The sequence below is a fragment of the Manis pentadactyla genome, chromosome 4 (assembly GCF_030020395.1).
Source record: "Manis pentadactyla isolate mManPen7 chromosome 4, mManPen7.hap1, whole genome shotgun sequence".
Classification (NCBI taxonomy): Eukaryota; Metazoa; Chordata; class Mammalia; order Pholidota; family Manidae; genus Manis; species Manis pentadactyla.
This window is the reverse complement of record NC_080022.1, coordinates 55,356,788-55,380,039: the sequence shown is the minus strand read 5'-3', so window position 1 is coordinate 55,380,039 and position 23,252 is coordinate 55,356,788. Positions and strand designations below refer to the sequence as shown.

General features: G+C 38.8%; 1 protein-coding gene across 9 annotated transcripts in view; it reads right to left on the bottom strand.

The window, feature by feature from the left end:
- Nucleotides 1–23,252, bottom strand: part of SGIP1 (SH3GL interacting endocytic adaptor 1) — a 190,060-nt gene that overhangs the window by 94,154 nt on the left and 72,654 nt on the right. For 4 of the 9 annotated variants that reach the window (XM_057500298.1, XM_057500295.1, XM_057500296.1 and 1 more), the window contains exons 2-6: nt 19,285–19,348; nt 13,986–14,010; nt 7,446–7,502; nt 3,627–3,681; nt 2,746–2,921 (exon numbers count right to left, since the gene is read on the bottom strand). In XM_057500298.1, the coding sequence (XP_057356281.1) occupies nt 2,746–2,921; nt 3,627–3,681; nt 7,446–7,502; nt 13,986–14,010; nt 19,285–19,348 (377 nt within the window). Of the gene's footprint in view, nt 1–2,745; nt 2,922–3,626; nt 3,682–5,443; nt 5,510–7,445; nt 7,503–11,011; nt 11,084–13,985; nt 14,011–19,284; nt 19,349–23,252 lie in introns of all 9 variants that reach the window. The other 5 variants (XM_057500292.1, XM_057500293.1, XM_057500294.1 and 2 more) reach the window with 3 other exon arrangements.

Below are 23,252 nucleotides of genomic sequence, written 5' to 3'. Positions count from 1 at the left end.
TGTTACAATTCATTGATATGTATTCACAGATGGATGAAAAGAATAAGTGAAGCACAGCTTTATCTTAAAATCCTTCAAAAGAAATAGAAATCAGAAATCCAACATAAGCCATTGTGTGAGTAGCTTATGGTTTGGAATTTCCTCTATTTCGGTTAGTGCTTGTTGCTTTTGTAGCATAAGAACTAGAGCCTAAATAAAATATTTTGATAAATCATTAACTTGTATAGGCTCTATTTCTCTTTTTGTACCTGAATTCAGTCCAGCAATATGAATGTCTGATGGTTTGGCTGGAGACATCTAAAGTTGTATGAAGCATTTGCCATTTTTATCATGGCACTAACTGGATATCATAAGGCTTTCTCTAACTATCTGGTCTTGGAGATAACATACTGCATAAGTCACTTGTGAAATAAAGGTACACATAGGTTATCTAGAAGACGGCAAGGATTCTAAAGCCAAGAATATTTTTCCAGTTAGTCTCATGCCTGCCCTTTCCTAGAGTAACAGTAACAGCTCACTTTCCTATACTAAATATAAAAAATCACAAATACTAGGGAGTCATGGTGATGGCAGAAGCAGGTCCTCAAATCAGAAGGAACTAGCTGGGGTGTAGGGGGAGTGGGGTGAGGGTTTGAGGGTCCCTGGTCCTCACATCAGAAGGAAGGAACTAGTTGGGGTGCAGGGGGAGTGGGGTGGGGATGTAAGGGTCTCTGATCCTCACATCAGAAGGAAGGAACTAGCTGGGGTGTAGGAGGAGTGGGGTGAGGGTGTGAGGGTCCCTGGTCCTCACATCAGAAGGAACTAGCTGGGGTGCAGGGGGAGTGGGGTGAGGGTGTGAGGGTTCCTGGTCCTCACATCAGAAGGAAGGAACTAGCTGGGGTGTAGGGGGAGTGGGGTGAGGGTGTGAGGGTCCCTGGTCCTCACATCAGAAGGAAGGAACTAGCTGGGGTGCAGGGGGAGTGGAGTGGGGGGTGTGAGGGTCCCTGGGTTTGCAGTGCTGTTGTTGTGGTAACTTTCTCTGGTGTCTCCGTCCAGTCTTCACACTGCTTTCCTTAACACCTTTCATCAGAGTCTTAACCATATGATGTTGACACAGGTGTTGGGAAGAGCTCAGAGTACACAGCCACTCTTCTTGCTGCATCCTCAGCAATATCTGGCTGGAGAAACATCTACCAGAGGATTTGGGCACACACATTGTCTTTGATAGAGAGGATTTCTTCTTCCCTAGATCTAACCAGCTTTTAGCAAATATACACGGTGTGTGTCTGGGACAGTACTAGTAAGTTTTCTTTCATGTAAATTTGTTTATTTAATTCCGTGGTCTTGCCTTTTCACACTCACCCCCAGGTAGCTTCTGAATGCCTACTGCGTTTATTACACCTGACAGAGAAGTGGACGGAAACTACTTCCAGGCATTTAATTGAAAAAAAAAAAAAGATTCACTAAGTGAAAAATGATTTGAAAGTTGTCAACAAAAAGGAGGAAGTGTATGCATTTTAAAATGCCCCTGTGACTAGAAATCACAGACTAATAGGTGAGTTTAAAATCTGTACCTTCCATTGAAGCAGGGAAAGAAAATTAATATATTCCATGCCTCCCTTTTCAGGAAGACACCTTAGGATAGCAAGTAAGTATATGGTTAAAAATTACCTGAAACATCATTTGCTGTGGTTGACTACTATTCGCAGTAATTTTATTTGTCACTAACAGCAGTGATAAAGCCTATTATAAGCACTGAGCACTAAGGAAGGTGTCATTACAGGTTTTGCTCATCCCAGGCAGGCAAAGGTTTATTCTCAAGAGTAGGTGATTACAACTCCTTTAGAAAGGTTAGTTGAGATATTTCCAGAAGCATCTTAAAAATGGCTCAGCCTTCTACTCCATTCAGGAGGACTGCTGTGGGGAGATCACATCCCTGAAGAAGATGCCAAGAACATATTAGCTGCCAGTTTGAGAGCCTTCATCTGCTCTTCACAGCTATTTTTAGAAAACAATTGCAGCATTTATCAAACACCACAGAGAAAAATACAGTAAATGATGGAACTCAGAATTCAATAACTAAAGAAATTTAGTAGATGAGTTGGAGAAAGGAAGAACAAATTGTAGAAAAATATTAATTTTAATAGTATAAGTAAGGTATACCTGTATTTTAGGTACCTAGAAGATTAGGATATTTAAGACAACTTGATAAAAAATAAAATAGAATGAAGTTTATGAGTTTTAATATCTTTTTTGACTGTGATCTATAATATTAGATTATTATTTCTTTTTGGAGCATAGCAATGAAAGTTTTTTTTTTTTTAAAGAAAACCAATTTCCTTGGATTTCTTCCACTGAGGTTCTAGAGTTTCTATGTGTTATATCATAAAAAGGGACATTTAGGTATGTTTTAAAAAATCACTCCTAGTTAAATATGTAAACTTCATATTATTTTCAGTCACTTCAGAAGTAGGTCTGGATAATCTTTGTAATTTTTTTCCTTCTTTTTCAAATGCTTGCATGAAAGTACATCAGAAATAAGAGTGGTCCCATGCATTTTTATCATTTTGAAAAGCACAAGAACTGCAACATAAAATGAGCAAAATGTCCTAAAGCTTGAATGAACTGTTAAAGGTTCACAGAGTATAAAAAATGACGACCATACACAGCCTTCAGTTTTAGGAGTTTCTGATCTGCTTAACACACATGGGCAGAACACAGCTCTCTGTTCAACCTCATCAAAGCTTGACATAAGAAACCACTCACCACTGGCGACGGGGAGAGTGCAATGTTGCCTATTGATGCCTTCAGTTCGTCTACAGTTGCAGCATTCTTGAGGATGTCTTTAGACTGCAATGGCTTAATCTTGATATTAAATTTCTTATGGGATTCCTCTTCCTCTTCCGATTCACTTGAAGAATAAAAGTGCTTTCCTTTGGTAGGTAGAACACAGTCAAGGATACGTAACACTTTTTTTCTAGTGGGAGGTAATGATGTGTATAAGATGAGAGTGCTTGCAGAGAGAAACAGAAAAAGTATCTTTAGATGCAGAAAATCAAAGCAAAACAAATGAAAGAGTAAATCAGGAAAGTCTGGGAAGTTTTCACCTTTCCTTGGAACTTGATTAAGGATAGTGAATTTCAAGTTAATTATGTTCCATACTTTTGCTGCATTTGGCCCTCTGTTGGGTCACACAGTACACACCCTGACAGGCACACATGAGCTTGCTTTGTCTACCAAGAGAGCAACGCCACTACGATATGTGAAGAGTTTTAAGTGCTTCAGGGTGTGACATGCTCTGCCCACAGATGATTTGTTGGGAGGCACCAGAACGAACTATTTTCCAGTCATGATAAATGACATTATCGTATCAGGTTTTAGCAGACAGCCCAGTGGCCACAGTTTGCACAATTGTTTTTTAGCACATTTTTCTCTTTCTCCTCTCTCTCTGTTGTATGAATAGATCGAGGCAAAATGCCTGCTTGTTAGCAATCAGGGTGTTCTCTGTACTGTTTATTCAACTCTAATATCAGGGACAACAGGCCTTGGGGAGCTTGAGTTATTCCAGCACCTTTTCAAAACCTAAATTTACCATACTGTTTTCTGAGAAAAAACAAAAATTGAAATAAAATGTAAAGAAAGGATATAGCCAGGTTCCTCAGGTCTGATGCTGTAGCCTTCTTCATCCAGCTCAGGTGAGTTCTATAAAATACAAGTGCAGATTAGGCATTTATTATCCTGACCATGATTCAGGACATTTTAGAGCCCCCCCCCCAATTAAGGATATACATGCGTCTTATTTTAAGACCTTGGGATTTTAACTTTGGAAGTGAGAGCTGAGCAGTGTATGTTTAGATATTTACTCAGGGATACTTGGAGAGTCTTCCTACTGGGAAAATAAACTAGGAATCAACCGTCAATTAAAAAAAAACATTAAAAGAGAATTTGTCATGCATTTCCTGTAAGCCAAGGACAGTGCTAAGCAACATGGAGAAGGATAAAAAGTGCAAATTATCTGTCTTCTGGAAAATTGAAATGTCTTTTGGTGTGCAAAAAATTTTTTAAAGAGCAAAATATAAAGCAAACATCAGTGATAGGAGTTGAAGGAGGAGGAGGTTAGTGAGGTGTGAAGGAAACAGGGTGGCCTGCATGTGCCTTTCGGGACACATGAAGCAGAAAGGGGAGTCGGCAGGAAGGTCCGAGGCAGAGGTGGGTTGTATGTTCGATGGGGAAAGGGAGAGGAAACAACAAAGACGACGTGACTGGAGAAGAACTATACAGTGGGGGATGGTGGGACATAAGACCAGGGGTGGCCCACATGCTGGGGGACAAGTTTGGACCTGATGTAGGCACTGCAGCTTCTCACTTAAGGTAGGGCTTGATGAAAACACCATCTTAAGGTTTTGTGAAGTACTGCCTCAGGATAGGTGGGGGTGGAGGGAAGAAGGCTAATTCAAATATAAGCATCAATTCATGTAAGATGTGCTAAGAATATGGACCGAGTTGTAGGTAACGGGGAGGATGAATCAAGGACATTTGGAAGGACAAGTTTATAGTTATTGGTCGCTGACCTGGCATAGGAGAAAAAGGAGAGGAAAGGTCCAAGAAGACTCCAAGATTTCTACCCTCAACTCCTGGGAGACTGCTGGTACTCTTGGCTGGACTAACTGTAATAGTACACAACTAACGTTTGTAGGAAAAAGGAAAGATAAAAGAATGTTTGCCTGATTGGGATTTGTATTATCATGTTTGTATTCCTATGAAATGGTGAGTACTGTGACCCACACTTTATTTCATCAAAACTTCATAACAGTCTTATGTGGAAAGAACTATCCCATTCCCAAGGAGGAAATGAGGGGAAATCAGATGCTATTTTTCAAGGAAACAAACTCAGGAAATGGCAACCTGGGCTTTGACCTCAGGTATTTGAGACTATACACTATGCCTTAGAGGGGAAGAAGGTGAAGACCGCAAGAGTGGCCTTCCTGAAGTTGAGGTTATAGGCCTGGAAGTGAGTGAGGACAGAGCTGGAAAGATAGATTTTGGAGTCAGTGAGGCAATACAAGCTTCTCTATGGAGAAAGAAGAGGGCCTGTCTTGGAGAAGTCATCATTTATTGTCTCCTTCTTGTGCTTCTTTAGTACTCAAAGTTACTTTTTAAAATGTAAGTGTATTGAGGTTACTTTCTTACTAAAAATCATCCCTGGCTTCTCTCTGCACCAAGAATAAGAGCCCAGCACCTCTGTGTAGCTCACAAGGGCCTGTGTGATCTGGCTCTTGGCCTTCTCTCTAGGCTTAGGCCTGAGATTCTCTTCCCTCATCACCCTCAGCTACAAGGCCTTCTTCTGATTGTTAACTGTTATGATTTGAATGTGCAAGCTCTTTCTAATTTCTGGGTCTTCATAAATGCCATTTTCTTGGTCTGGAATTCTCTTCCCTCAAATGTTCAGCCACTTAACACCTACTTGTACTTCAGGGCTTTGGATAAAGGTCACATCCTCCCTGGGGCCTTCCCTGCTGTTACCCCTTCCCTGCCAAAAGCACAATGATACAGTTTATTAAGAATAAAACCTTTCATATTACTTAGAGAAAGTAATGTATAATCACATTAAAAATTCCCAGGTGAACTGATGAGTTGTTAGGACTAAACAAATTTGAGGGAAGTTATTTATGCTTCATTTAAACACTCACAGGTTGACAAGGGACAGCACTAGAGTCAAGGGTTATGCTGGGGTAGTACGTAGTGCTTGATGAGTAATTTGGTGTTTTAATTATTGTACTTCTTGTTTGCTTAGAGTATCCCATTTTTATGATTAAAGAAACCTACAAAACATAACAAAAGTCATTCTGGGTAAAAAACAAACAATTTTGAGAAAAGATATCACCCTTTGTTAATATCTAGTAGCTTCCCTTATAACATTATTTGTGAACAATTAGGATGCAAGGTAACACAGAGGCTGTCATAAATTTTGGGAAATTGACCTGTTAAAATTATCAAAAAGATCTCAATCCTGGGCAACAGATATAAGAAGGCCAGGTAATGAGGTTGGCAGAATGACATGTTTTAGAGTGCAGGGGTGGGAAGCATGAAGAATTTAACCTCTCTGCCCTTCAGTTTTCTCTAAAATGCCAATAATCTAGTATTTGCTTTTTTAAGGTGGTAAGGATTCAATAGCATTTAATATATTAACTGACCTATAGTGAATATTCAACAAATGGTAGTCTTATTTATTACAAAAATAAAAATTTTATTATTAATAAATAAATATAATAATAAAAATTTTATTATTAATAAAATAAAACAAAAGCTTTTAAATGCAGCTAATGTTTATGAAAGAGGAAACTGGGTCAAGACAGTCCTCTAAAGGACATGTGCAAAAGCATTTTGGCGGGATTGTGTATTTGGGCACTTACTATGTACCTGAAATGATCCGTGATGTGAATATGGTCTACATGTTTTAAAGGACTAGAAATCCAAGGGTGACTGTGGCTGTCCTGTTGTGGTTGCTGAAGTGTGTGTTGATGATGTCAATCAGTATCTGGGGGGATTATGAAGAGAGTTGAGGTCTCAGCTGGGATTCACCCTCATCCTTGAAAAGCAACAGGGGATTGTCACTTGAACTGAAAGAATCTGACCATGAGGCTATGATAATTTGATGTGCTATGGTCTGAATGTGTTCCCCCCAAATTCATATGTTGAAATCTTAACCCCAAGAAGATGGTAGTGGGAGGTAAGGCTGTTGGGTGGTGTTTGGGTCATAAGGGGTGGCCCTCATAATTGGGATTAGTGTTTTTGAAAAAGAGACGCCAGGGAGGTTACAGCTAGAAATTGCCTTTTGCAAACCAGAAAGTGAGTCCTCAATCAGACACACGACAGACCCCAAATCTGTTGGGCCATGATCTTGGCCTTCCCAGTCTTCAGAACGATTAGACATAAATGTTTGTTGTTTATAACCCACTCAGTTTATGGAATTTTTGTTATAGGAGTCCAAACAGACTAAGACATATGACACTAAGGCCCAGAGGTTAATTAACTTGCCTCAGTGCTCAAAGCTGCTTAAAAATAGAACAAGGACTGAATCATTTATAGTTAATAGTTTAAAAAGCAATTTTTGAACACATTACAGGCTAGTATACTGAAATATCTGCAAATCATTAGCTCATTGAATTCTTGCAACAGTGCTGCAAAGTAACTACTGACTTCATTTCTGATGACTAGCAAGTAACTGCCCTAAAGCCACAACACCCCAAAGCTGACCTGTGCAAGGGTTAGTTAGGTCTTGAGCCCACGTCTAGTAGACTTCAGTGCTCTTAACCTCTATACCACCCTAATCATGCCAGGCGCGACTGAGATGAGATGGAGAGTGTTTCACTTATTTCTATGTCCTATTATAAGTATAAGAATGCCTCAACTCATTTTCAAGTTGTAACATTCTTAATAAAGAAAAGCAATTTTCTAATACTCACATATCTTTCCCAATCAATTTCTGCATAAAATCCGTTTGGTGCTCCATTGCTTTTCTTCTGTAATAAATTTGAAAATAAGTTTAGAAGAGAAACATTCAAAAGAAAAAAAAAAAAGAACAAAGAACATTTAACTCTTATCTGTATTTAGCAAGAGCTACCAAAATCCAGCACAGGAAAGACAAACTAGAGCAGCCTATTAAGCAACCACAGTGGTGTAACTGCAGGTAAATTGGGTTGCTGTGACACTGCATGAAAGAGCTTACATACTTATTTCACAAAAGACTGTAGGATACCTAAGCATAGGATATTAACAACTAGCTGTTCAAATTTTATTCAGTTACTGAAGAATTAGAAGTACCAACATTATAATTTAATCCTCTTTACCTTCAGGAGGTATAACCAGAAATATACATATTTAAATGGAAACATTTTGACTTCCATGTTGTTCTCATATACAATTAGTTCCGACATATCTAAAGAGTATTCATCCAAGTCATTAACTAATCTTTTAGCTTTTCTAACACTGACTCCACGTTTTGCCACCACCCCCTTGATAGAATATAAAGGAAACCAGCTCCAAATTAGTTGATTCAGCTCCTAGGTACTAAAAATACTGTTGATAACCTTTTCAAGTGGCTTTTCTTATCAAATAGAATTCAAGGATTAATCATGGATTTCTGTCATTCACACAGCCTATGCCTCCATGACACATGTCATTGCAAGATGACTGGATAATAGCATTACTTTTTCTGGGTTATTTTAAAGTTCTACTTTGGCCCCTAGTAAAGCCATGATACATGGCCATATGCACTTGAACAAAGATGTGGCATCATCCAAACACAAGTTGCTAAGATTCCTTACTTTTTGTGAGAAAAGGACAAACACACAAATCAGGTTGGGAATGGAGAGTCCATTCAACAACATTCCTGCATTTAGCACAGAAAGCAACGGTATGTCACTGAGCACTTGCAGATCTCAGAACAGCACATATCAAATGGTAAAGCATGAGGCTTGAGGACAGGACCTCTAATTTTATAATCACAAAGGCCACTAGAACTACAATGGGAACAGCTAACACTTAATTTGACAAATAGGGGAAGTAAGCTTTCCCTGTATTCATATCACTGTAAAACCAAATTAGAGGAAACCCAGTAACCATCATCATTGATTAATACTCACTGAATGTTGACTGGGCATTCTAAGAACTAGTAGTTCAGGTAGGGTGAATAGTGTATTGGGAACAGATAATGGGTTTATGTCCTTTCTCTACCTATGCACTACCACTGCATGAGAATTCACAAAAACAAGAACTCTGCCATGCCTCCACAAATCAGCACCCAGCTACACAGGCCCCATGCTCTTCTTCCTTTTTGTCTGCTCCTGAGGAAGATTATACACTTTTGTCAGACTATCATTTTAATCTTCTCACAGAATTACCTTCATTGAATTAGGACTTCACTGCTAATCTCTACCTTGAACAAAGGTCACTTAAAAAACCTGCCACATCAGCTCTGCACCTGTGTAAACTATGAAGTTAAGGATGTGGTCCATTAAATAATGTGCTATCTAACAATAATTTCTCCCACAGGAAATAATCTGCTGGCATATGTCTTCTTTGCAATATTCTCCAAGTCCTTCTTAGAAAGCATATAGAATAATTCAGTATACAAATGTAGTTTATAATAATGGTAAATTAAATCAACTAAGTTGATTCCAAAGAACTAAATTCATGAATTTTGTAATCAGTATACTGCTACTATTAATACACTTTTTAGTTCTTAGATAATTCTTCAATACAAACGATTGTTATCTAAAACCAAAGACATTAGGTACATTATTGAGATCAAAATTTTCAAAGTTGTAGTTTGTTTTCATGATTACTTAACTTCCATAACCCTTATAACAACCAAGATAGTTTATGTGTTTAGCTGAACAAATATGTGTGTGTGTGTGTGTGTTTCCTGACAACATATATCTAATATTATAGATAAAAATCCCTCAATTTGCTAGACCCAGGCTGAATAAAAACTTCCCAGTTTCCAAAGAAATCAATGTGAGGTTGAGATGAAGAGAAAGCAAAGCCTATAAAAATAAATTTTCTTTTAAACTAGGAACTTTTAAACACAGTATTAAACACAAACAACAAATCATAACAGTACATTCTTATGGGAAGATATTCAACACACATACACATATGCACACATATGGCTTTATTGGAGGAATTAGCAATATGGCCTCATTCATGCTAGTGAATTATTACAAATACATGTAGTTTCACAAGTGGAAATTACCAAGCTAAAGCTAGGACAGAGCCTGGCTGAAATTTTTCTGATCAAACCCCAGGAAAGAAAACAATTCTGGTTTAATCACTTAAGCAAGGTGCAAATCGCAGTGGTAAAAGTGAAGGCAATGGCTCTATTGATTTTCAGTTGGAAGACACTGAAGAAGTAAGGATGTCTCTAAGTGGGGAAATATCATTTAAAGTAGTAAAAACAATATCTGGCTATTCATCAACATATAAACAATGATTTTTCTCTTAGAGTTATGTATTTTCTTACATTTTGCTTTTCTAAAATTCTACGGTTAGCTTAAGTGACTTTTATAACTCAAATATATGACAGTTACTCAAAGATGATTGAGGGTCATAGCAATGATAATCATGTTTTAATAGGTTTTTTACTTTGCTCAGGCTTGTTGTCTGCTCTCAGATAATATGATTAGCTAAATCAATAAATGATGTAATGATTGTGTTCAATTATGTATTTATCAAAGTTCTCAATTTCCACCATGAATGCTCTTCTTTTCCAAGGTCAGCTCATGTCTACCTAGTGTTACTTGGGTGACAAATGTTAAAGACACCTGATGTACTGCCTAAATATCTTTTTGCCATTGAGGAAGACTTGACTCACTCCATAAATAATCCTATAGAACAACACTCTTCAATAGAACCATCTGTGAAGATGGAAATTTTCTATATGTGTGCTGTCCAATCTGGCAGCCACTAGCCACAAGTAGCTATGGAATACTTGAAATGGGGCAAGGGTGACTGAAGAACTGGATTTTCAATAGCCACTTTTGGCTGCCATGTTGGATTACACAGCTATAGTTGTTGCATAGTCTGAGCCAGGATCAGCATCCCTGACTTGGCATCTTCGTTGGCTCCCCCAGGCCAAGGTCCTGCCAAATGCCCGACGTTACTGAGACAACGCTTATCCTAACACATGACTACTCTATTTCTATAATGGTGTTTATATTACAGCCAAAGATGTCTGATAGCAGATTAAAAAAAAAAAAAAGGAATCCCTGTCCTTTTTCTAAGACAAAGGAAACACATCTTTTATGCCTGATCACTCTTTAAAAGTATATTTACACATCAATATTTAGAATCGATATGACTGATTTAAATAATGATCCTGGGTATTCAAGAAGTAAAGTGGAAACATCTAAGAAAGTCTTCCTAAATGGAGTAAATAAATACTACTATTTTTTCCAAATTTCAAATTGGGATTTTTACTCACTGTTTCTACAACCCCTTGGAAATTTTAAACTAAAATCTGTTTCCTTACCGAAACTTTTTTTCCTCCTTCACGCGCACACTCTGCTTTGTTATTGTAGGGTGGTTCATGTGGGCTGGGCTGCTGGAATTGATTGTTTTCATGTAGAAAAAAGTTGTTAAAGGATCTGTTTGTTCTTCAAGACACATATAAAGAATCACATGGAATCAGCAAACATACCATAGAAGAAACAATTGCTATGCCAAATTGTAGGGCCTACCGATCTTGGCAGGGTTCCTTAAGCAAAGAGTGGACTTTGGGGCCCATAACGAGGCTCTATTCAGCAGGCCAATGTGGCTAGGCCGGGAGAATAACGGCAGAGGAGGAAGACACATCCCAGGCACTAGAGATTATGTGCACTTGTTTTCATTCGACCAGCACTTAATTTACAGGTAGAGAACAGACACCAGGACACACCAAAGAGACTGAATCATAACAATTACATTTCTAATGGAAGACTGAAAAGTCTAGCCCCACCATGTATCCCCCTGGAAAAAAAGCCTTCCTGAGAATCATCAATACACAGAGCACAAACAGTTCCAAATCCAGGCCCTTTCCTGCACATGTGTTCAGGATGAGCAGAGATCTCATAGAAGCAGCTGTGACCCCCTAATGTCCCTAGTCTATGTGTGGATGGAAATTCAAACTGCTTAGGAAAAAGTTAGAATGTATCCTGTACAAATTAGAGTTTGTCTCTGGGTTAGGATGCATCTTCCCACACAGCTGCCTTAAGTCTTAGCCATCATGACAGACAGTTCTGCCAGGGGCGGGTACATTCAGCCAGTGAGGAGCAGGGTGGCCCACCTTCATACATCAGCCCCAGTACGAAGCCTCTGTAGACTAAATCTCAAAAGCATTGTCATCAGAGACGGGCTTCACTGGTTTCTGAAAACCTGAAACTCAGTAAGGTTCAGCACATTAGGCCTGCTGTGTAGCCATTTATAAGCATTCATCGAGTGTTTTGCCACCTGTAGTTTGCAGAACCACATTAGTGAAATCATAAATTTCAACTTCAGATATTCAAAAGGCAGTACTTTGGAAGCTGAATCAGCTACAGTAAAACTGGACTGGGTCCAGAGATCCATGGTCTTAAATCAGTCTGAGATTGGAAGAAAATCAGATTGATATCACCAAGGACTGAATGCAAACAGGCACTTGAACCCTTACAGTGCTGATCCGACGGGGAGTTCTCAAAATCTGTTGACCGCAGTCAGTGGAGAAAACTTGGGGAACATTTCCAAATGGATAAGCTAGCAGCTGGCTCATAATTTCCAATTTACTTATGAAGCTGTACACCTAGGCATCTATTTCTAATGCAGCTTTTTCAAACAGGTCTGTGCCATTTCCTGATAAATCAAAATTAAATAACTCCTTTTTCCCTAAAATCATGACCAGTAATATTTATGGCATTTCCAATTAAGGAACCAAGAAAGCACAACTGCTAATAGGTAACTTTGTGTGACTTGGAATGGTGGCAGCGAAAGAGGACTTGGGGAACTCGGGGATAAAGCCCTGCCTTAAGATAGGGAGTCCACAGAATCACAGCTGGGCTCATTCACGCAGCACGTAATCAGAGCTGCCTGCTCTGTGCCAGAGCTGTACCAGGTGCATGGTGCATAGTCTACCAGACATTTGATCTAGTGGTCCCTGGAAGAGCAGAGCACATTGAGGTAGCAATGAGGCCTCAGAGACAATGAGCTAGGGTGGGGAGGAGCTTTAGAGAGAGACAAGACAGAGGGTGGCAGAAGGAGAGAAGCAAAAAATAGCAATCCAGCCTGGGGGCACAAGGGAGAGGGCAGAGCATAGCTGTCAGAGCCTTGCAGAGGTCAGAATGGAGAGGACGAGAACCCAGGGAGGGGACTGCAACAGAAGCAAAGAGAAGACACAGAAGAGCAGAGAGTACCTGAGACAGAGTTAACGAGAGGGCTCTGAGCCAGAAGCAAGAGGTGAGGAGAAGCTGAGTCTTCTGGGTCTTTTTTTTCCCCTGCTGAATAGAGCCTTGATTACAGTGTTACCCAATGTCTGAGAAATTTCAGTCTATTTTCTTAACATTTCATGGTGAGAACTACATGAATGCAAAGGGACCCCAAAGCTAAGAACCTTGAGTCAAGGGTGAGAGAAAAACTCCCTCCAATGGCTGCAATTAGCACCCTAGTTTAGGCATAATACCATAAAGGGTGATTTTTTCAAAAAAACATTTTTAACCACCAGGTTTATTTTAGTTCCCACTCCAGCCCAATGAGGCTAACAGTGTCCATTTTTTTTCAATAACAGCTGTTCTTTTGAACCTTCTGAATAGGCATCCGATTTAGATTTGAAGGAAGTCATTTTAAATGGTGGTGCAGGCTCCCATAAGGTCAACTCAGATAAATCCAAGCACATGCACCACAGACTTCTTTACAGAGCAAGAAATTTGGTGGCCAGCAAAGAGTCGGAGTTACTGTTAAATCTAAACCCTGCAGACACACTTTCCTCCTTCAGGCTGTAAATTCAGGCATAAGTGGTTTCCAGATCATTCCCTATTCATGAATTTAATATAGAAAATGTATCTGTAGCTCAACTATGGAAAGGGAAAACACTTCTTCCAATTTGATTAGATCTCAGCTCCATTATGACTTTGTGGCCTCTGTTGGAAAAGAACTTTCTCATGTAATGAGCTATTATATCACTAAATTGGAAATGAAATAAAAGTTGATGGTAACAGCCCCTACAGGAACTGTCTGGCTTTTGACCCACCAAATTGACGAGGTTTGCTTGCCTACTCTGGGGCAAGGTTTTAGGTGAATACAATAAAAAAGTTTAACTTGACCAAGAGTACATTTATGTCCCATGCAATTACTAAGGAAAATCACAACAGTATAAGGTCTGAAAGTCATTTTAGCTATTTCTTTTCCCTACAGAAAAAAAAAAAGGGATACTTCAAGAAATTTAAACATAGCTTATACTGAAGTGCAAACCTACTAAAAATGGTCATTTAAATACTTACAATTCCATCTCTATCTGGTGAACCTCTGTAACAAAAAGAAATTGGTAGCTATTAGGAAAATGAATCATTCTTGCTACACAGACTAATGAACTATAATAAACTCATTAATCGCCTCTCCCCCATCTCCTTTGTTCCCACCCCAGTAAACCTGGCTAATGAAAACTAAATCAAAACAAATTGGTTGAGTGATATTTGAGTGTGGGATGTATGCATGTCTGTGTGTGGGGGAGGGAGATTCTCATTTAAAACTGAAGCCCAAAGACACAAGTTGGTGGTGCACGTCTTGGTCCTCTTTTGAGAGGAGAGTTCATTTAAGAGTCTGTCCCACTCAGATGGCTTCACTTCCAATTACCATGAGGAATGTAAACTGATTTGTGCTCTCATCTTCTCTCCTGTTGAGTGGTCTTGAATTTCCCCTATAAGAAGGAACTTGTATGATATTTTTTAATTTAAAGAACCTATATTTTCTTCCATATTTCTATATTTACTGCGTCTTTGATTATAGAAGAACAAGGGATGGAGGGCAATGTTTGCTAAATGGCTCAATGTTTGCTGAAGTCCAGGGTAGTTAATCCATGGGACAATAGACTACAGTGCTTATAAATAAAGGCTTTAGATTAGAATGAATCTGGGTGTCCAGACTCCACCACTTATTAGTTCTGTGACCTTGAACATATTACTTAACCTCTCTAAGCCAGTTTAAATAAAATAACATATATAAGGAACTCAGAATAGTTCCTGGCACATCCTAAGTATTCAAAAATGTTTATTTGTTATATGTATTTTTTCTCTTTCATGATATCTCTTCACCAGGAACATAAAACTGTTCCCTTGCAGCCACGTTAGACTTTAGAGTGCGGGAGGAAGGGTATTATTATGGTTTCTTTGGAATACTGAGCTGAAGGAGCCAGAGGAAGGGACAAGCAAGAAGGTAGTCACTGCAACTTTCTAACTTTCCATTTTAATTCACTCTTGGTAGGAGCTAGAAAAATGTTATCCTATCGATATGGAGACCAGAATTATGCTTAGATGGAGACCTGCACTGTTTGGAAGATCTTGCTTGGGGTGGACTGTGAAGTCATGAGGACTTTGGTGGGTTGGAAGTGTTCTTTAGGAGGTGGGACCAGGTAACGAAATTCTTTATTGGCTTGTCTGGTAGGCAAGGGCAAGAGAGAGAGAGACAGAGGAGAGAGAAGAGAGAAAGAAATGCAGAGAGCTAGTGGGACACCTGGGCTCCCGATGTGATTCACTTTCCCCACAACACCCTCTTCAAAATTAGCAAAATGTTCTACTTGTGTTACCAAACCTGACAGGAGTGCCTCACTTTTCATTATGTATCCACATGGATGCAGGAGTGAATCAGTGATATAGGGGTTAGAAGCAGGGGGGACCCCAATATTGACAGACCATGGGAATCAACAGAAATATTAAGGTCTTTGGAAATTCCCTGGCTATGGGAATTAATTGTTTCAAAGAATTTTCATCTAAAATACAAGGATAGAAAGAGTCTTAACAGACAAAAGTTATAATTCATCAAACAAATACTGAGTGTTCAAAATGGGCCAGGCACTAGGCTAGGATCAGGGGATAAAAATAATGAAGAAGTACTCATCATAGACAGAATAAGAAAGGTAAGTGAATTCAGGGGCCACAATAAGCTCAGATTGGTGGGACAGCCCAGAGGAAAGGTACCCACCACACTCATCAGAACCAATTTTCCCTTTCAGACCTATACAGTGCAAAAGAAAAAACAAAAAGAGCACTTCTTACTCTGAATTTCAGGCTCCACTAAAGGAATTGAGAAAGAGGCGGCTATCACCTTTTGGGTAGGATATATCCAGAGAGACTGATCTTCCTGGGGATGTCTTCGAGGGCAGCCACGTAACAGATGTGGAGAAGACAAGGCCCTGGAGCTAGGCCTGGCTGTGACAATGCCCACTACTGGCCAGGTACGAGGGCATTTCTGTAGGGGATCTATGGGAGGCCACTTGTTCTCACGCCTATTGCAGCTATGGAGATAGCATTTGAAAAAATTAGCTACAAAAGACTGTAATTGTACATAGAAGCAACGGTGTCCTATTCTGGTCCTTTGTCTTATCTACTGATGGAAATGGGGCTGGTTCCTCCTAGGATGGTGGCAGTAAGCATGGAGGTGAAGTGCACTAACCATAGTGCCAGACTGCCTGGGTCCAATCAGTTTATTTTTTCTTAGCTGCACAACCTTGGGCAAGTCACTTCCTGCCTTTGTGTCTTAGTTTCCTCATCTACTAAATAGCCACATGGTGATCGCATATACCCCACAAGGGGGATTCAATGGGTTGATATTAGTGAAGAACCTGGAATAGTGCCTAGAACATAGCAAATACTCATTAAATATACAATCTAGAATAAAATTATTAAATAACCTGACCTAGGATGGGGAGCAGACAGATTTTAGCAGTCTCAGATACTTGGTATGTGTTTTCAATTCATTTTCTAACCCAACTTTTGAAGTTTTATATTTTTTAATGATTTTTTTTCTTTTTAACAGCAGACCCTTTATATACATATAAGTATATATATATAAATTCTTTTATTATTTCTTTTTTTTATTGATGTATCATTGATATATGATCTTATATTTGTTCTAAACATACAGCACAGTATTTCAACAGTTACCACATTATTAAATCCTCACCCCACTAGTGCAGTTACTATCTGTCAACATAGGAAGATGTTACAGAACCACTGACTATATTCTCTATGCTGTACTACCATCCCTGTGACCAGCCTATGTTATGATTGAGAACTTTTGTGCCTTTTTATCCCCCTCACCCACTCCATCAACCCATCCCAGCCCCTCCCCCACAGCAGCTACCAGTCACTTCTTAGGGGCAGACCCTTTATACTGACTTCTGTTTTAAATCTACTCATCTGCCATGGAAACTTTGCCTCTGTTTTTTAAAAACAGTCAGTTACCTCATGCAACTACTGCCTTTTCTTTTACCCTTCTATTGATTTTGATTATAATTTGCCCATCTATTCTTTTTCTTCTGGGTGGCAAAAGAATAGGCACTCAGTTCTAGACTAGAATAACTGGCTCCAAGTCTTGTTTCTGGGTAGCCTTCAGCAAGTCACTTAATTCATTTTGGCACTGATTTCTCATCTCTAAAATTGAAATATTACTTCTAACCTTACTGCATTACTGTGAGGGTTAAAAAGGTATCAGTGCATATAAAATACACTGCATAGGACCTGCCACTTAGTATAGGCTCTCTCTCCTGTCCCCTATCAGTCCCTGCAATGATGATCAAATCAGGAAGTTCTGGTCCTAACCCCACTCTCTATCTAAGGAGGTTCCATCAGCCGAAGCTGGAGCTGGCCGTTTACTAGAGCAGGTGGCTTGGCAAACCCACTGGAGTCGCAACAGCCCTGGAAGCAGTTTGCATCAGTGAAGTTTCAATGATCGCAGACTAACATAAGCATTACCTAAAGCTGAAGTGACCACATATTGCCAGAGCATTTTCCTAAGCCTTTTGCAAGAATGATATATATCCCAATTAGAGGGCAGGGATTCATAAAAAGCAAAGGGTGACACTAAACGGCTTGTCCTTTGACCATTACTGCTGGTGGAACTGGTTTATGGCTAATTTGCTACTATGTAAGTAATCTGAGGGGCTCAAATGATAAGTTAAGGTAAGATGCTTGGAACTCTACAAGCAAATATCTTGTTAGAGTCTTCAGAAAGATGCTGGGCATCTACCAAAAGCCAGGAGGAGTGACATCCTTATTTATCAGATATATGGAATAAAGGTCTTCCATGCCACCAGACACGGTGATGGAAGAGCAGAGCTTGGCCACATGCACATTAGCTCAGCCAGACCTGGGGAGACTGCTCGACCTCTTGTCCCATTTGAGGGAGCTTTCTTCCTTTTTAACTTTCTTCATACTCCAGAGATTATGTACAGTCAGTTACAGTTTTCAAAGAAAAATGATTTTGGTTTCTGCTAATGACATTCTGCTGAGAAGAATCTAATTTTTCATTCTGTATGTTTTTAAAATGCATACATTTTATCACAACATGTGGCACATTGTAGATGACAACAGATGTTGTGGACAGATGGACAGGTAGAGTATCTGGCCCTTCAGGGAAATTAGATTCTATCTGGTGTAAACTGAGGCCCAGTAAAGAAGGTGTCCTTCCCCAGGCCATGAAGCTATTGGCAAATGCTGGAACTAGAGCCCAGGTCTCTGAATCTGGTAACAGAACCATAATCTCTTCTGGGTGGTTAATGTTTGGAAAATGGAAAGTACTTAAGAAATAACGGAAATTATGTATTCCTCAGAAAAAATATTCCTAATTCAATCATTTAGAAAAATTTGCAAGACCAGAGTGAATGCATTGTTTATTAAAACAATGAAATAATTCCTTAGTAAGAGAAAAAGCACATAAAATAGGTGATAACCAGAGATTTAAAAGTTTATATTTAGGTAGAAAAGAGCCTCCCTCATTCCCGAGGCCTTTACACTCTCTGGTTTGAAAGTCTTCAAGGCTTCAAGGCCGCGCACCACCTTCAGAAGGAGCCTACACACCTCAGGGTGGCATTTAAAGCTCTTTATGTCTGGCCCTGTTCTCCTTTCCAGCTTTGCCTCCCATTTCAAGTGTACCTGTAGCCAAAAGGCAGACAAACTGCCCTGTTTATCTTGTTCTGAATGCCTGCTTGACTTTTCCACCTCTGCTTTGGCTGTGTTCCCTTGCATGAAATGTCCAGACTCAAGACTCTGCCCTCTCTGAAGTTTCACTGATCACCACCATTCCTACTCTCAAATTCCCATGTGATTCCATTTTTAATTACTCACAGGAACTTACTGTATATTAATTTGTATTAGTAATAGTAAGAGTAGTGGCTGCTGCCATACACTGAGCATTTACTAAGTACTAGGTACCGTATTAGGCATTTCAATTACGCTATCCCATTTTGATACAGTAAAGATATTTCAATTTGTGTGGGAGATATTTGATTCCATGAGTTATAAAACCTTGGAGGACAAGGACATAGGGCTCGTCAGAACCTTGTGATGAAATTCATGCACGATAAAAATGTACAGAATGAAAAGCTTAAAGGTGAGAATAAATTCATTTTCACCTGTGCTCAAACTACTGGCTTTCTGACTTCCTAACATTCTCTCTGGAATTCTAGTTGATTAAAGGGTTTAATGGGATCATTATTCTGATACACAGTAGGCCACCCCAGACCTGTATTTCCATACAGTCACAACTAGCTGCAGCTAAATAGTGGTGCGCTCTGAAGATACATACGTAGAATCAGTGTCCTTCTCTTTCTTCCGTATTCCAAAGGCCTTCCTTGTACGTTTTTTCAATCCTGTGGAAAAGAACAAAGGGTCAAAGAAGTTGTTTTTCTATCTGAATGTTCTTAGCAACATTCAAGTGAACATATTTTAAAATTGTAACATACCAGTTAAATTTGAATGTTCAAACAGCAATGAAAGTTTATTTGTATATATGTGTACAAGTGTGCATATGCATATGATTCATTATTATATTTTTCCAAAGATGTATATAAAAAACTCGGCACTGTAAGTTGTTAGCACCATAAGCAACGTAAGAATATAAAAGAATGGAAAGGAGATCAGGGCCAGGTATAGAAAAGACTGTAAGCGTTTCTTAGACTACTGTTATTCATCACCCAAATTGGCACTTGGTCAAGAAACCACAGGTTAAGAAGAATAGCAATTTCTAGGGTAGACATATTCTTGAGACTGGGATAACTCCCAGTCTTTTGTGGTAATGGTGATTAACCATTCTCTGAACATATCCCAACATATATTCTCTAGTATCTCTTCCTTATGTGGTTCTTACCTCTAGTTGAAATGCTTTTCCTATTTTGTTAATACTTAGAACTTCAAGGTCCAGCCAAATACACCTTCCTTTGTGAAGGCCTCTCAGTCCTATCGGTGTAAGAAACTCACTATTCTCTCCCCCTAACCCTCAAATGTTGCTCTTATATGTATTATAATATATCAAACTCTTCCACTTTTTAAGTCCTATGTCAGTTTTCCTCATAGACTGTGAGGTTTTCTAAGACAAAGGTCAAGGATACCCTTTGTATGTCCCTTACATCGAATACAGATACCAGATAATATTTGTTGATTTAATACATCTTCCAGGAAGCATTATTCAGGCAGGCTTGGGGTAAGAAGGCTCCTTTGTTCCATCCTGGACACACCAAGCCCAGGCCTGTTTCCTCCATTCCTCATGTCAGGGCTCTGCCCGGGCTTCCCATCTCCTATGGTTTATAGTTATACATGCTGCTTGTGCTTCTTACGGTAGTATCATTCAAATATACTCAAGGCCTATATACTCAGTACCTTAGACTTGTTATTGTTGGTTTGGAAAATCTTCTTGACAAATTGGAAATGGAAAAGTCACTGCCTTTCAGGATTTGTTTGGCACTACTAGCTGGAACAAAGGGAAAAACACTGACAGAATCAGAAATTTGATGACTCCTTCCTCCAAAATGTGTGAGTCAGCCCAAATTGCTCAGATGATGTGAGTCATTCATTATCTGGCTCTTAGAATACTACTTATATATAATTTCCAAAATGCCTCTGTTCAGTCTAATTTTGCATTTTAATAGTCATTCATTTAAGACGTTTAGGTCTTTAAAATGTCAATGTGGTTTAAAGAATTATCTCTTCCCAAATGAAGCTATTCTCTATTACCCTCCACATGAGGACTTCATAGGAAAACTTATTGATATTAAAAATTCCCCACCCATATTTAGGAATACATTCCTCCCCTTCATTTCTTAATTCTGAATCTTAAAAACTTTCTTCCTTCTTATCTCTAATTGCCTTATCCCCTTATAGGAACAAAATATTATAGTTAAAGTCATCATCATTTTCTTCCTATAATTTTCTTTGGGCTTCCAGTCTCAATTGGCTTTTCCATGCCTTCAAATTTAGCTTTGGGACCCCAGTGAGTGCTATATATTCACCAATCACTACTGGTTTTTAGGACTATAAGATAAATACTATGTTATTTTATGTTTTCAAATCACTTTGTTTTTTGTCACTTGACCATGACCATGAGATAAGAGAATGGCATGCTCTACAAAATAGATCAGAAAATAGAAATTCCAGTAATTCTTGTTTTAACTTAGTAACAGAGCAGGCAACAGTAGTCTTCATAGACTCTGTCCTGTTTTTGACCACTAAATTTGGACAGTAGCCAGTATGACCTAGGTCATGAACATCTCTGTTGTCCATTTTCCAGTGAAAAGTGCACTGGATCAGGATTCAGCAGACAGAGTCCATTCCCAGCATTTCCAACTGTGCATCCTAATACAAATTACATCTCTGTGTGTTTCAATCTTTCAGTCTATAACAAATCAGCCAATAATAAGGGATGAAAGAATTTGCAGATGCTCACAAAATGCTATGCCAGTAAGTATGTGCTCTTAGTTTCACTGAAAGTCATATTTCTCATAAATAGAATACAGTCCCATATATGGAATATACAGGAACACACCAAAGATGTGACATTCCAGAAAAACAAAACCAAGTGACTTGTTGAATAAAAAGAAAACATTGAAACCTTTTTTTCCTCCTTAAAAAATGGAAAGACTTGAGCAACATTTTCCTGAATGCAGCTCCTCAGGCAAGGGAAACAAAAGCAAAAACTAACAAATGGGACTACATCAAGCTATAAAGCTTCTGTACAGCAAAGGACATCATCAGCAGAACAAAAAGGCATCCTATAGTATGGGAGAATATATTTGTAAAAGATATATCTGCAAGGGGTTAAGATCCAAAATATATAAAGATCTCACATGCCTCAACAACCAAGAAGCAAATAACCCAATCAAAAAATGGGTAAAGGATATGAACAGACACTTCTCCAAAGAAGAAATTCAGATGGCCAACAGTCACAACAGTCACATGAAAAGATGCTCCACAGTGCTAATTATCAGGGAAATGCAAATTAAAACCACAGTGAGATATCACCTCACACCAGTTAGGATGGCCAGTATCAAAAAGACTAAGAACAACAAATATTGGTGAGGATGCAGAGAAAAGGGAACCCTCCTATGATGGGAATGTAAGCTAGTTCAACCATTGTGAAAAGCAATATGGAGGTTCCTTAAAAAACTAAAAATAGAAATACCATTTGACCCAGGAATCCCCCTCCTAGTAATTTACCCAAAGGAAACAAGATCCCAGGTTCAAAAAGACATATGCGCCCCTTTGTTTATTGCAGCACTATTTACAATAGCCAAGATATAGAAGCAACCTAAGTGTCCATCAGTAGATGAATGGATAAAGAAGAGGTCTTACATATACACAATGGAATACTATTCAGCCATAAGAAAGAAACAAATCCTACCATTTGCAAAAACATGGATGGAGCTAGAGGGTATAATCCTCAGTGAAATAAGTCAGGCAGAGAAAGACAAATACCAAATGATTTTCCTCATTTGTCGGGTATAACAATGAAGCAAAGCTGAAGGAAGAAAACAGCAGCAGACTCACAGAACCCAAGAAGAGAATAGCGATTACCAAAGGGGAGGGGTGGGAGAATGTGAGTGGGAAGGAAGAAGGGGATTGAGGGGTATTATGACTAGTACACATGGTGTGGGGGGGATCATGGGGAAGACAGTGTAGCACAGAGAAGGCAAATAGTGACTCTGTGGCATCTTACTACGCTGATGGACAGTGACTGCAATGGGGTATGGGGGGGACTTGATAATATGGGTGAATGTAGTAACCACATTGTTTTTCACGTGAAACCTTCATAAGAGTGTATATCAATGATATGTAATAGAAAAAATGGAAAGGCTTGAGTTTAATAAAGTATGAGGAAAACTCTGAAAGACTAAAGCAAACAACATTATGAAATGAAAAAAGATATTCATGTCTTAACAGTTCTTCAAGAAGATCCAGGAAGAAACAATCATACCAACTGTGAAAAGTGAGTGGAGATGTATGGCCATACCTTTTGAGAGTTTAAAAAATTTAATTTTTATTTATTTATTTATTTATTTATTTATTTATTTTTTTTTTTTATTGAAGGGTAGTTGACAACAGTATTGCATTACATTAGTTTCAGGTGTACAACACAGTGATTCAACATTTATATACATGATAATTCTAGGTACCAGGTATCACCATACCAGGTTGTTACAATATTTTGACTATATTCCTTATGCTATACATTACATCCTGGTTACTTATTTATTTTACAATTGGAAGTGTGTTTATATATAT